Genomic DNA, 14,554 nt, shown 5'->3' with positions numbered 1-14,554 from the left:
TATGATGAGTATCACATTAGGAAATCTATGAGAGTAGATTAAAATTGTGGGCTAAGAATGGGTGTGTCCTCCTGCTGAAAATTCCCTAAAACTAGCAAAAGACAATTTAAAAATATTTTATAACAGTGGAGAGGGTACCAACAAAAGACTAAAAATTGTGAGATATAAATCAGAAGGGACTGAACTGACAGACAAATAGGAGCAGAAATGTAACCTGCAGCCAAAATATGTGCAGGAGATAACCACTTCAAAGAGCAGATCCCAAGAAACTTGACGTTCAGAGTGAACAAGTAAAATAGCAGGAGGATGCTCTAGGTAATTATCAGGCAACTAAGTAATTATCATAAGAACTGTGGATGAATGGGCAAAAACAACATGAACAAACAGAAATGGGTCTAGAAAAAACCAAAATGGTCCCTAAGAGAATTTTTTTTTTTTTACTTCTTCATTTTATATTTATTTATTTATTTTGGCTGCACCGGGTCCTAGTTGCAGCATGCGGGATCTTCATTGCGGCATGCAGGATTTTTAGTTGCGGCACGCAAACTCTCAGTTGCAGCAGGCATGGGGGATCTAGTTCCCCAACCAGGGATCGAACCCGGGCCTCCTGCGTTGGGAGCATGGAGTCTTACTCACTGGACCACCAGGGAAGTCCCCATAAGAGAATTTTTTAAAATATGGGAGAACAAAGCATCTATAAAAGAATAGGCTGCTATAGAAAAGAACAGGGTAAATGCTTTGAAGTCAAAGTAAAAACAATTAGTGAAATAGAAAATATTCAATGAACGTTCTGAGAAAGCAAATGGATATGACAGCAAATCAAATTAGCAAGTGGAAGCTAATATTGAGGACATCTTCCAGAGCACAGAATTTTAAAACAGAAATGTAAATACAAGAGAAAAAAAATTAAAATACATGCAGAATCAGTTCAGAATGTCCAATGTTTAACAAACAGAGGTTCCAGAGGGCTTAACAGAGAATGGAAGAGAAGAAATGATCAAGGAATTAAGAGAAAGAAACTTCCCAGAGGTGATGAAAGAACTGAATATTCCGATTAAAAGAGTTCATGAAGTGGCAAGCAGAAGGATGATGGAGGTCTTTGCCGACATCACTGAAGTCAGTCACAACAGCCAGGGACTTGGCCTCACTACTTCTTGTTATTTCAGTTATTCTGTTTTCTGTTTGTTCGGATTTCTGTGTCTTATGCTGAAAGCATATTTGACTGATACAATCCGCTTCATAACAATATAAAATATAAATGCCCAGAACTATACTTAACAAGAAATGTTTAAGATGTATATAAAGGAAAATGTTGGAGAGGACTTGAGTAAATGGAATAACTTATCATGTTCCTGGATGAGAGGCCCAATACTACAAAGTAGTCAGTTTGCCCCAAATTAAATTTAAATTCAATACAATCACAATCAAATCCTAATAGGACTTTTAAATAGAACTTAACAAACTGTTTCTAAATTTTATTTGGAAAGGAAAATGTTCAAGAATAGCCAAGAATTAAAAAAATATATATAAGTGGGGACAGGGGAAGAGAATTTGCCCTATCACATATCAAAACATATCATCAGGTTGTAATAACCAAAATAATGTGGTAGGTGTCCAAGATTAGACAGAGAGATCAATGGAACAGAAATAGAAGGATCTATAAATAGACCACTTATATATGAAAATAATTTTAATGATAGCTAATATTTCAAAATAGAGTAAAAAAGATGATGCTTGGTCCATTTTTAAGGATAAAATTATTTGACCTCCTCAACCTCACACAGAATAAAACAATTTCTAGATAGAATTAAAAAGCTAAAAGTTTTAGGTACTTCCCTGGTGGCCCAGTGGTAAAGAATCTGCCTTCCAATGCAGGGGAAGTGGGTTTGATCCCTGGTCGGGGAACTAAGATCCCACATGCCGCGGGGCCAGCTAAGCCTGTGCGCCACAACTACTGAGCCTGGGCACCTCAACTAGAGAGCCACCTGCCACAACTACAGAGCCCATGCTCCCTGGAGCCTGCGCACCACAACTAAAGAGAAAACCCACACGCCACAACTAGTGAGAAGCCCGCACACTGCAACAAAAGAAGAGCCTGTGCGCCGCAACAAAAGATCCCACATGCCTCAACGAAGATCCCGTGTACTGCAACTAAGACCCGACACAGCCAAAAAAAAAAAAAGGCTAAAATTTTTAGAACAACCTATATTAGTATTGGAAGAAAATAAAGGAGAATATTTATATAAGCCTTATGAAGTGAGACATAAAATTCAGAATCCATAATGTAAAAGATGGAGAGATCTGATCTCTTAAAAATTAACTTGTAAATTACAAATGAAAATGACAAATACTTTTTTTGCTGCAAATAAAATGAAAATACAAGTGACAGAAAACATTTGCAATATATATAAAAGATAAAGGATTAACATCTAGAATGCATATAAAGATTTTTCCAATCAATATGAAAAAGATAGAGTCCAACAGAAAATGGTCAAAGGATATAACAGGTGATTCATAAAACTGTAAATAATCTATAAGCACATGAAAGGATAAAATATCCTTTCTTTGGCCATCAGATATAAACAAAAAGATTGATAATACCTGTGTTGGTAAGGATGTAAAGAAACAAGCACTGTCACACACTGTCGGAAATTTATAAAATGGTTCAACTTCTGTAAAGAGTACTGGCAAAATCTATCAAAATTAAAACACACATATCCATATATCCTTTGACTAGCCAATTCTTCTACAAATATGTGGTGCAGAAAAACTTCCATATTTGTATGGAAGATGCATCTGCAATGAGACTCACTGAAATATTGTTTTAAATAGTAATAAAATTGGAGACAACCTATGTTTCATCAACAGGGGAACAGTCAAATAAATCAGAGTATTACTGAATAGTATGAAGTCACCAAAAGACTGAAGTATAGACCTATATGTACTGAAGTGAAATTTGTCCAAAACATATTGTTAAAGGCAAAAAATTTACAGAATACTTAGAACTTGACTCTACTACGTAAAATGGTATATGTTGTCATATGTGTAAATGCACAGAAAAAAAGGTTGAAAGCAAACTCACAAAGCTACTAACAGTGGATGCCTTCAGGAAAGGGAGTGGTGGTGGGATTGAGGTGAAAGCAGATTTTCATGTTTATTCTATATTCTTCAATACAGTTTGAATCTTTTCCAGTGAGACTACAGTTATATATTACTCATGTAATATATTTGCATGATAAAATATTTAGGTGTCATAATGATTTGTTTTGAAAATTAAGTCCTTTAAAGAATAATCATTTTATATTTATATATAGGCATACCTTGTTTTATTGTGTTTGGGTTTATTGCCATTTTTTACAAATTGAAGACATCAAGCAAGTCTATCGGTGCTCTTTTTCCAACAGCTTTTGCTCACTTCATGTCTCTGTGTTACATTTGGTAATTCTCATAATATTTCAAACCTTTTCATTATTATTATATTTGTTATGGTGATCTGTGATGTTACTATTGTAATTGTTTTGGGGTGCCACAAACCATGCTCATATAAGATGGTGAACTTAATAAATGTGTGTGTTCCGACTACTCCACTGACCAGCCATTTCCCTGTCTCTCTCCCTCTCTTTGGGTCTCTCTATTACCTGAGACAAGACAGTCTTAAAATAAGGCCAGTTAGGGGCTTCCCTGGCTTCCCTCGTGGCGCAGTGGTTGAGAGTCCGCCTGCCAAGGCAGACGGCACGCGTTCGTGCCCCGTTCCGCGAAGATCCCACATGCCGTGGAGCGGATGGGCCCGTGAGCCATGGCCGCTGAGCCTGTGCGTCCGGAGCCTGTGCTCCGCAACGGGAGAGGCCACAGCAGTGCGGAGGCCCGCGTACCGCAAAAATAAATGAGTAAATAAGGCCAGTTAGTAAGCTTACAATGGCCTCTAAGTGTTCGCGTGAAAGGACGAGTCACATACCTCTCATGTTAAATCAAAAGCTAGAAATGACTAAGTCTAGTGAGGAAGGCATGCTGAACGCTGAGATAGGCTGAGAGCTAGGCCGCCTGCTCCAAATAGTTAGCCAAGCTGTGGATGCAAAGGAAAAGTTCTTGAAGAAAATTAAAAGTACTACTCCAGTGAATACATGAATGATAAGAAAGTGAAACAGCCTTATTACTGATATGGAAAAAGATTTAGTGCTCTGGACAGAAGATCAAACCAGCCACAACATTCCCTTAAGTCAAAGCCTAATCCAGAGCAAGGCCCTAACTCTCTTCAATTCTATGAAGGCTGAGAGAGGTGAGGAAACTGCAGAAGAAAAGTTTGAAACTAGCAGAGGTTGGTTCAATGCGGTTCAAGGAAAGAAGCCGTCTCCATAACATAGAATGCAGGGGACGTGGGTTCGATCCCTGGTCGGGGAACAGAGATCCCACATGCCTGGGGCAACTAAGCCCACGTGCCACAGCTACAGAGCCCTCGTGCCCTGGAGCCCATGTGCCACACAGAGAGAAGCCTGTGTGCCACAACGAACGATCCTGCATGCCTCAACGATGATCCCGCGTGCCGCAACTAAGACCCGCCGCAGCCAAAAAAATAAAGAAAAATTTTAAAAAATGAATTCATACCACTGTAATATACTCAAATTCTACGATGTATTCAGGCAAAACAAGGTCATGATCAAAGACAAACCACTTGTACTGCCGAATGCTGCAATCACAGTTTCTTTGTCCCATGATAGAATCTAGGGTAAAATAAAAAACAAAAACAAGCAAAACAAACAAACACTCTTCAAAATGATATTTAATATACTTTTTTCACCCTTACATAGATTAATAAACAACAAACTCAGTAAGTTCCAAATATTATGTCATTGAGGTTTTTTTCTCTTATATCTTCCCACCACTGTAGACAATTTCTTAATTCTATAAATACTAGTCACCCTTTCACTACACAGACTAGTAGGGTTTAGTTTTATTCATCTCCTTTCCCTTTTCATACTTTTTCACTTTTCTATTCAATGTTTAGCCATGTAGTTTTTGACAAATATATTACTTTTTTGTTGTTAAAAGTTGGGTAGGTTCTATTTTCTAAAATACATATAATATATTATACATATATATATATCTGTGTATATAAAACAAACTTTTACAAAATAAAATATCTACACGCACACATATATAACTGTCACTGAAATAGGAAACAGAAATATAGAAGTTCACTAGTAGCTAGGAACAGGTTTTTATAAAAAAGTTTATAAGTTTTGTTAGGTAGAGGTTAAACTGTAAGCATCTGTATTAAATGAAAACATTTTGTATTCAGAAAGATGAAAAAAGATTTATCTTCATCGCAGACATACTTAGTAAATATTTTCGAGGAATGAACACTGAATTAATCATTGGGTAGTTGGCTTGACTGATGGAGTCCTGATCACGAGCCTGAACACTCTGGCCAAGGAAAACCTTTGTAATCAGGAGGATGCCTAGTGTGAAAAAACAAAATGTTTTAACACTAATTCATTTGAATAATTTTCCAATATCATCTTCCTTATTGGCCCCAGACTTGACTGTATATTTTGTAAAGGTAGAGATCCTGGCTATCTTGTCGGCCACCGTAAAGCACACAGCACACTGCTTGATCCAAAATAGAAGCTCAATAAATATTTGTTGCATAAATAAAATGTTTATAAAAGAGAATTCCTGTGATTATATCAAGCAAAGCTTTACAGAGAAGGAAGAAGGAAAGAAGACAATATTTATCAATATTTTTATGAATTAATTTAAGAAATTTGTTGTTGTTGTTAACTGGGTAAAAATTCATCTCTGTATCATCAGCACATAGCTTAGATCATAAGAGGCACTCAATATATGTCTACTGAATGGATGCACATTTCTCTTCCCTTTAGATATTAAGGAACCTTGAAATTCACTAAATCCTAAGGATCTCTAGGAGTCACTGAATCCTATGAAACAACTTGTAATTACTATGCATAAAGTATTGAGATGACTTTTTAAAACTATGTACAAGTTATGAAATGTAAATTGGGAGAACCTAATTGTTTTAGAAAGAATATTCCAGAAGGATCAAGAAAAACATCATGGATATTTCTTTTTCTTTTAAAGATTTTTTTTGATATGGACTATTGTTAAAGTCTTTATTGAATTTGTTACAATATTGCTTCTGTTTTATGCTTTGGTTTTTTGGCCACAAGGCATGTGGGATCTCAGCTCCCCAGCCAGGGATGGAACCAGCACCCTCTGCAATGGAAAGTGAAGTATTAACAACTGGACTGCCAGGGAAGTCCCTATAATGGATATTTCTTAAATGAGAATGGAGAAGGATGAGAAAAAAAGCAAGTGGTTTTTTCAAATAGGAGTTCTTTCTAGATTCAGTAATCTGCTTAATTTTCTGATTATTATTAACTGAATGAAAGACTGCAAAACACACATAATTTAGTTCAGCATGCATCATCTTAACAGAGCTAGAGTCTGGAACCTAGAATATTACTTTTATAGAATTCAGTTAACCAAATTTCTGACTACCCAGTCTTTAGAAGGTTGAATAGTTGAGACCAAAGAATAGATGTCCCTTACTCCCTGACCTGATCAATTCCCTTTATTTTACATTCTTTGGTACTATGCATTAATACTTCATCTTTGTAGCTCTTATTATAATTATAATTTTACATTTATTTGGATATTATTGTTTGTAAGCACCATAATGGAGAAACTGTCTAGTCTGTATTGACTAAATCCCTATCACCAACCAAGTGCCTAATACCCAGTAAGCATTCAATAAATACTGGTGGAACTGAAGAATGAAAAGTGGAAGAGGGTGGGGCAAGAGAGGACATGATGAGCTGGTCTTTGTCTCCAGTCTGTGGGTACCTGGGAACCTCCCCCAGAAGTGTCCTACAAACTGACTCATGTACTTTTATTTACATATATTCAAGATGCAAATAAAATACTAATAACTGTGACTAAATTAAGATACCAAACATTTATCTTCTATAAGGCAACTTTAAAGCAATCCACACACTTCACAATTTGTCTTTAGCCAACTTTAGATTTATAACCAGATTTTCTTATCATCTTATATTTTGATAATTAAGGACAAATAAGGCCTGTCTTCCTGAGTGCTTTATATAATGATTATCATATAAATAGGCCAAGTTCTCTTTTCTCTTTCCTATGAATTTGGGGTTTGTATGGTGATTGTGTGTGTGTGTTTGTGTATAACATGTACATAAATGTGTTAAGTTTATTTTTAGGACACAACTTAATGAACAAAAGCAGATTATGAAAAGTGTTTATTTCATATAAGATAGATTAAATATGATTAACGAATGAGTCTCATCCTATTGATGTTGCTGATAATAATCACTCAGTAAATATTTGTTGACAACCTGACTAAAGTAATAGATCAGAAAGTCATGTATCACTACACTGGTAAACACTAAATCAAATGGGTTTCAGAAAACCTCCCAGGTTGATAAAACCAAGTATCAAAAATATTATGCAAATAATTAATGAATTTGAATACTTAGAACTTAAAAGTTCAGAAACACCGCATACTTGTATTACCATGTCTGAAGAGCTCATGCTCAAGAGAGTTTTTCTTCTCATCCTTGTACTTTTGCTGTAGAAATTCAATTCTGGGACACTCACATATACTCAGGCTGTTAGCAAGAATAACAGCTTCTTTTCTGAGAGGCAGCTGTAAAGAAAAAACGAAGTATGAGTATTTTTACAAGATTGACAGTACTTCAACTTTAGTAAGATGGTTTATCATTTTATGTTTATGTGTCTGTGCAAGGAAACTGCAGGTCAGACTCACTGAAAAGAAGTAGATAACCTTCAGGTGCAACTTCATTCTATAAAACCATTTATATATTTTAAATTTATATGCAAATAGATTTATGAAAAGTAATACAGAACAACATTTGTTCCTGTAAAACCAGCCAGAGTCAAAACTGACCACTCTGTGTGGTGCAGGAGCTATAGTTTTGCACGTTTTCAAGGATACTCCACTAGCAACAGTGCAAATTCCAAAAAGAAAATCCTGTGGGAAATTACACTGAAGATTCTTATTTAAGTAAATAAATAATCTAATAATTGGCCTAATAATCCACATTATTTTCCAGATACATCTCATTGTGCTAATGCATGGAAATTTTAGTTTGCATTGTGATTAGAGTTACTTCTTTAAAAGTGTTTTATCAGAAATATTCATATTACTTGCTGTGAAAGCAGCTCTAAAACAAACAAAAATCTCTATTTTTAGCAGTAAAAAAAAAAAAACCTAAGAGAGATTATATGATCTATCCAAGGACTGAAGCAGAAATTGGCAAAGTCATGACTTGGACTCAGGTCTACTCCTCCTTGTCACTTCTTGGAGTTTTGAAATTATTACTAGCTTAATATTAGTAGCCAAATTATCTAAAATACATCTTTTATATAAATGCTGAATCGCCTATTTTCTTATTGAAACCTGTTATTCAAAGAGATTTAGAAAAATAAATACTAAAATGTGGCTCATCTGATCACAAATTCCACATTCTAGTAATTATAATCTCAGATTTCCCATGAACATCACTAAATATCCATTAGATGGAGGCTATGCGCATGGCTCTCTGCCTGGACCAGACACTGCCACACTAAGCCAAATCCTCCTTCTCAGCTGCTTACACAGCATATCTTTTTAATCAGATCCCGTCTCTTAAATGATGCAGAACATAAATATCAATCTTTACTCATTGTGTGCACAACATAACATAGAAATTTAGCTTATCTGAGCTTTGTGCTACCCAGTGATTTTTCTAGCCAATTATCTTGCCCCATTTCTAAGATCTTAACAATGAGAGTAATTGATGGTGTGTGGAGAAAGAAGGGCAGAATAGTAAACTTTAACCTTCTGGTATTTTCTTGTTTAGAGGCAAGACGGGGAAAGAAAAGGAAACAAAGATGGGACAATCAGAAAAATGTGAGGATAACAGTAGTGTATGGATGCTAAAGGAGAGTTTCAAAATGGAAAGAGCAATCAAATGTTTCAGCAATAACCTGCCTCCTTAGCACAGAAGGCTGCGTGTCAGTCTCACAATCAAATGTTTCAGCAATAATGGTGAATTTAATAAAAAATTTTCTATGTGCCAGGAACTCATCTAAGAACTTTTTTGGTAAATTTTAATAATATATTTAATCTAATATTTCGCAAATATTATCATTTTAATATGTAATCAATATAAGAAATTATAGTCTTTTTTTCTGTACTAAGTCTTCAAAAACTGGTATTATATGTCTTAAACTTTTAGCACACCTTAATTCTGACCAGTCACATTTCAAATGCTCAGTAGTCACATTTGGGTGGTGGCTACTATATTGGACAGAGCAGTGTAGAGCGCTGCTGGAAGGATTAGAGATATTGTATCTCCTTTAGGAGATGCAGGGGATAAAGTGCTAGCAGTGTCTGGCAGGCAGAAAACACACAGAAATAGCCCCATCCTTCCTCTACCCTTTGTGCCCATGATGGTTCAGAGTTCTCTGATATGACCCTGAGCACTTCACTCGCCTTCCTCAATTCTTCACCTCCTTCCTACTTCTCTTTCAGAAAGTACAGTGAGGGCACTCTCACTATACCACCCTGCTGAAGCCACCATCATCTCTGGCCTGAGCTGCTGTAGGACCTCCCGCGTATAGTGCCCCTGTCATTGCTTCTACTCCCTCCAATTTATTCTCCACCAAGAGGCTGGAAAGCTTTATTGGTGATTTTTTTTTTATTATTGTGGTAAAAAAAACACGTAAGGTTAAAAGCTACCATTTTAACCATTTTAAAGTGTACAATTCATTGGCATTAAGTACATTCACGATGTTGTATAACCATCACCACTATCCATTTCCAGAACGTCATCCCAAATTGAACCTGTATACTCATTAAACAATAACTCTCTGTCCCTCTATCCTCCCCATCCCCTGGTAACCTCTATTCTACTTTCTGTCTCTACCAATTTGCCTATTCTAGATACTTATGTAAGTGGAATTGTACAGTATTTGTCCCTTTGTGTCTGGCTTCTTTTATTTAACATAATGTTTTCAAGGTTCATCCATGTTGTAGCATGTATCAGAATTTGATTTCTTCTTATGACTGAATAATATTCTCTTGTATGTATATACCACATTTTATTTATCCATTCATCTGTTAATGGACATTTGGGTTGCTTCTACTTTTTGGCTATTGTGAATAATGATGCTATGAACAAGTATCCAAGAACCTTTTTGCACATATCTCACTAAATCCTAACCATTCTGTTAAGAAGATACTATTATTATCTTCACTTTACAGAATGGATGAAACAGGCACAGAGAGGTGAAGTCACCCAGCTGGTGAGTAGGAAAGCCAGGATTCAAATAGAGCAATACTTTGATTTTATGCGTGCCATGATGAGAAAAGGATTAGGAAACACTGCTCTATACCAGTGTGCTACAGCTGCCACGTCAAATGGGTGGAGGAACGAGAAAGGTTGATTGGATATTTTGGAGCTCAGGAGTGACCAAGGATAAAGCAATATCAGTATCAAGGTGGGGAAAATGAAGTAGAGAATAAAGAAATGGTGGCAGTAAAAGTAAAGAGAAAAATAGGATGATAGAAAGCACAGCAGTGTTAACTGAATGAATTTTTTCAAGATGGAGAAGACCTCGGAGAGTTTAAAACGGATTAAAGAAGTGGATTTCAAAATCATCCACAAAAGGATCACAATATAAAATATAAGATGCCTAGAAAGATTAAATAGATAATAATGAAGATAAAGTAATTCATGATTCAACCAACTGTAGATTGAAAATATTTTTAAAAAAGAATTCTGGAAAGTTCCAAAAAGCAAAACTTGAATTTGCCCTGCTTCCACAACTATTTACATAGAATTTACATTGTACTTACAACTATTTACACAGCATTTACATTGTATTAGGTATTACAAGTAATCTAGTGATGATTTAAAGTATACAAAAGGATGTGCATAGGTTACATGCCAATAGTATGCCATTTCATATAAGGGACTTGAGCATCCTTGGATTTCGGTATTTGTGGGAGGTCCTGGAACCAATCCCCCTGGGATACTGAGGGATTGTACTTTCCATGATAGCACTAAGCTTTTTGTGAAACAGTATAAGTTTGCTCTAACATGAATGAAAGCATTGAGAATCAAACCACGCTTAATCAGTGGCAAAGTTTTATTCATTAGGAAGAAAGCATTATTCTGAATGACATTTTATGTTACCTTGCTCGTTTCACTGTCTTTGAATCCTTTTTCAAGTATTTGTAGCAGATGCTTTTTCTTCACTGTAACTTCAGGATCAAAAACATAAAAAAGGCATTCCAGCATCTGTCGACAGCTCCTTAAGAATAATTAAGACAAAAAAAGTTTTAGAATTGATTTCAGAAAAACCTAGCTGTAGATAAGTGACCATATGCCTTGCCCAGGATATTTCCCATTTACGCTGGATGTTCCAGTGTCATTATTAAACTTGCACTCCTCCTCAGTCTCAAAAAGAGCTCCAATGTGGATAAACTATGAGGTCATCCTAGTCAAGGAAGATGCATGAAAAGGAACTATTTACTGACAATGATATTTTCAATATTGTAAACTTTTAAAACAGAAAGACTTTCTTTTACAAAATAAAATCAGACTGTTGTAAAAATGTTCCTTATGGAAGTTAACTTCTTACTCTGAATCATGCATATCTTCATTGTCCAAAAACTTTTGGAATTTCTCTTCAAATTTTAGTCTCAGAATACGGTTGTTAACCTTGATGACACGTTTTACTTTCACTCCTTTAATACCATACGTTCTGAAGTCCCATGTACAAAAACGTGATAGAATTAATTCATAGCAGGAATTAAACCTATATGGGAATACAAAATATATGCAAAGAAAAGAGATTTTCCTTAAAATGTTGAGAACACAAAGTTACATATGAAAAAAGTAATAGCTAATATATATTTTTTTTTGCTAAAGATAAATGGTCATATAGTATAGCTCTGATTTGGTTCTTATTCAATCAGTAAAAGAGGCACTAAACTTTGAAACATAAAATAATAGTTCTTTTATTAATTATTATATATTTGTTCTGACTAAAAGATATGGAGCAATCCTCCTTTATTGAAACACTTCCTTTTTTGGCTTCAGTGAAACTACATGCTTCTGGCTTTCATCTTACTGGCTGCTCTTTCATGTTTTTCTTTTCTGCTTCTCTTTCCTCTGACAGACTTCTAAATGTTGGATTGCCCCAGCAATCAGTCTTTGGCTCTCCTCTTGTTTCCATAAGCTCTATCCCTAGGTGATTTCACCTGGTCCTTTGGGAATACATATTTTAAATATATTATTTATATATATATAATACATATACATATATATTTATTATACTAGTAAATTCCAACATTTTATTTTCAGGCTTTACCCTTACCCCACTTAGCTGGATATACCCACTCTTGAACATCCAACTACCTGCTTGCTGTGTTCACTTGTATATGTAATAGGCCTCTCAAATTTAACTCACCCAACACACCTGCCTTTAAACCTGCTCCTCCTGAGTGTTTTCCACCTCAGTATATGGCAACATCACCTAAATGGTAGCTTAGGTTAAAATCCCAGGAATAAACCTTGCCTCCTTTCTTCCTCACCAATATCCAAGTCTTCAGCAAGTCTGTTTGACTCTACATCTAAAATATATCCTGAATATGACCCTATTTAATCATTACCGCTGCTATTTTCCTAGTTAAAATCGCCATCATCTCTTAGTTGGGCTATTGCAATAACTTCATAACTAGGGATATAGAAGTGAAAGAGGCAGGGTCCCTGCTCTCATGGACCCTATCTTCCAAGGGAGTTGGACAAAAAAATAAACAAGACATAAAAAAAATCTAAACTGGTAAGTGCTCTGAAGAAAGAGAGGCTTGGGGTAAGGCTTGGGGTAAGAGAGGCTTGGAGAGGCAGGGGATACTTAAGACAGGTCTTGGGTAAGACGTTCAGAGAAGATATTTGAGCTAAGAATTGAAGGAGAAGTAGGGGCCTGCTGTGTGAAGATCTCAGGAAAATGTACACAATGCTCATTTGCTCTCTGCTGCCCTTGCCTGGCCATGCTCACAGTAATAATTCTGGCACTGTCTTAAAAGTAGCACAGAATTTAGATTAATTTGAAATTTAAGTGGGGGGGCGGTCAACTGTATGGTGACGGATGGAAACTAAATAGTTGGTGGTGAGCACGCTGTAATGTATACAAAAGTAGAAGTATAATGTTGTACACATGAAACATATAATGTTATAAACCAATGTTACCTTAATGAAAAGAAGTAAAAATAAAAAATAAATGTGAAAAAAATGGATCAGTTTGAAAAGGAAGTTAAGTGCTCCTATATGGGGTATATCTGGCTACGAATGAGATGACTGGTCCTCACTGGGATAATCAACCAGGACCTGAGCATGGGTGTGGGCTAAGATCACAAAGGTAAGCTTCCTGATGGGTTGTCTCTTCCTAAGACTAACATCTGAGCTCCTAATTTAGAGCATTCGCCTTTCTCACTAGCAAAGACTGAACCAGTGCAGCTAGGAACTGCCCAGTTACTCTTCCCCGAGAGCTGAAAAGTGAGCTGCCCAAACCAAACTAATCCCAGAGGAGCTCGCAGCCTGGTACAGGAGACAGATAGAAATAGTGCTGCAATCCAGCATAATGCTGCTAATTAGTTCAGAGGTCCGGCTAAACAACCAGATCATCATGTGCAGTGGGAAACCTACAGTGTCATATACAGGAGGATCATTTCCTGGGTGGGCCTAAATTAGTCCAAGTCTCCCCTAAACAACATGTCCTGGAACCACTGAAACTCATTATTACTTGCACTCTAATTGTTATTATTATCATTATTATTGTGCTCTGATAGAAACTAGTGCTATAGGCGTTTTATGTAGATAAGGTGTTTGTTATAAAGTAACAAAAGGGTAATCGAGAATTGCCCTTAGAGTAATCAAGAATAGATGGAAGTGATGAATGGACAGTTCCCAGCTTCTAGCCTGGTCTCCCAGGAATGCAAGAACCAGGAATGGCGCAGGAAACTCCAAGTAGTGTGATCCTTTCATAGAGCTTTTCTTTGGGAATTAAGTAGCTGATCCCTTCCTCATATGGAATTCCTAGAGCCCTGGAGATACGAAACGCTGGTGCTGAGAGGACAAGGGCTCTGTGCTACCTGGGGTCACAGAAGTAAAGCAATTCATTCAATCACCTGGCCACACCGTGGATGAGAAAACATCATTCAGAGGCTGCAATACTGCTGGAGGAGGGAGAACAGACCTATGCTGATAGAGAAGTACTGAGACTTACAATATTATCCGTACGTCATGGAGGATGATAACTTCTCACAGCATTGTTGAATATGTGCTACATGCAACTGGGGAGCATGTCATTACTGGTCTGATGTATACACATTTTAGTCTGAACCTGAAATAATGACTCTCTAGGACTTTGTATAAAATAATATTGAAATCTGCTACACCTTTCTTTCATTCTGATAGATTTAAGGGCAAAATTCAAACTA

General features: G+C 36.3%; 2 protein-coding genes across 2 annotated transcripts in view; one reads left to right on the top strand and one right to left on the bottom strand.

The window, feature by feature from the left end:
- RTN1 (reticulon 1) overlaps window positions 1–14,554 on the top strand; it is a 404,193-nt gene that overhangs the window by 91,049 nt on the left and 298,590 nt on the right. The window lies entirely within an intron of this gene.
- The window catches only part of LRRC9 (leucine rich repeat containing 9), a 94,922-nt gene that overhangs the window by 60,941 nt on the left and 19,427 nt on the right, over window positions 1–14,554 (bottom strand). The window contains exons 10-14 of the mRNA XM_029237633.1: window positions 11,695–11,871; window positions 11,247–11,364; window positions 7,558–7,690; window positions 5,334–5,456; window positions 4,603–4,718 (exon numbers count right to left, since the gene is read on the bottom strand). Coding sequence (XP_029093466.1) covers window positions 4,603–4,718; window positions 5,334–5,456; window positions 7,558–7,690; window positions 11,247–11,364; window positions 11,695–11,871 — 667 coding nt within the window. The remainder of the gene's footprint in view (window positions 1–4,602; window positions 4,719–5,333; window positions 5,457–7,557; window positions 7,691–11,246; window positions 11,365–11,694; window positions 11,872–14,554) is intronic.

This window comes from Monodon monoceros, unplaced genomic scaffold, assembly GCF_005190385.1.
Source record: "Monodon monoceros isolate NGI ecotype Baffin Bay Population unplaced genomic scaffold, NGI_Narwhal_1 Super_Scaffold_21, whole genome shotgun sequence".
NCBI lineage: Eukaryota > Metazoa > Chordata > Mammalia > Artiodactyla > Monodontidae > Monodon > Monodon monoceros.
The sequence above is the reverse complement of the archived record's forward strand: the minus strand, read 5'-3'. Positions and strand labels throughout refer to the sequence as shown.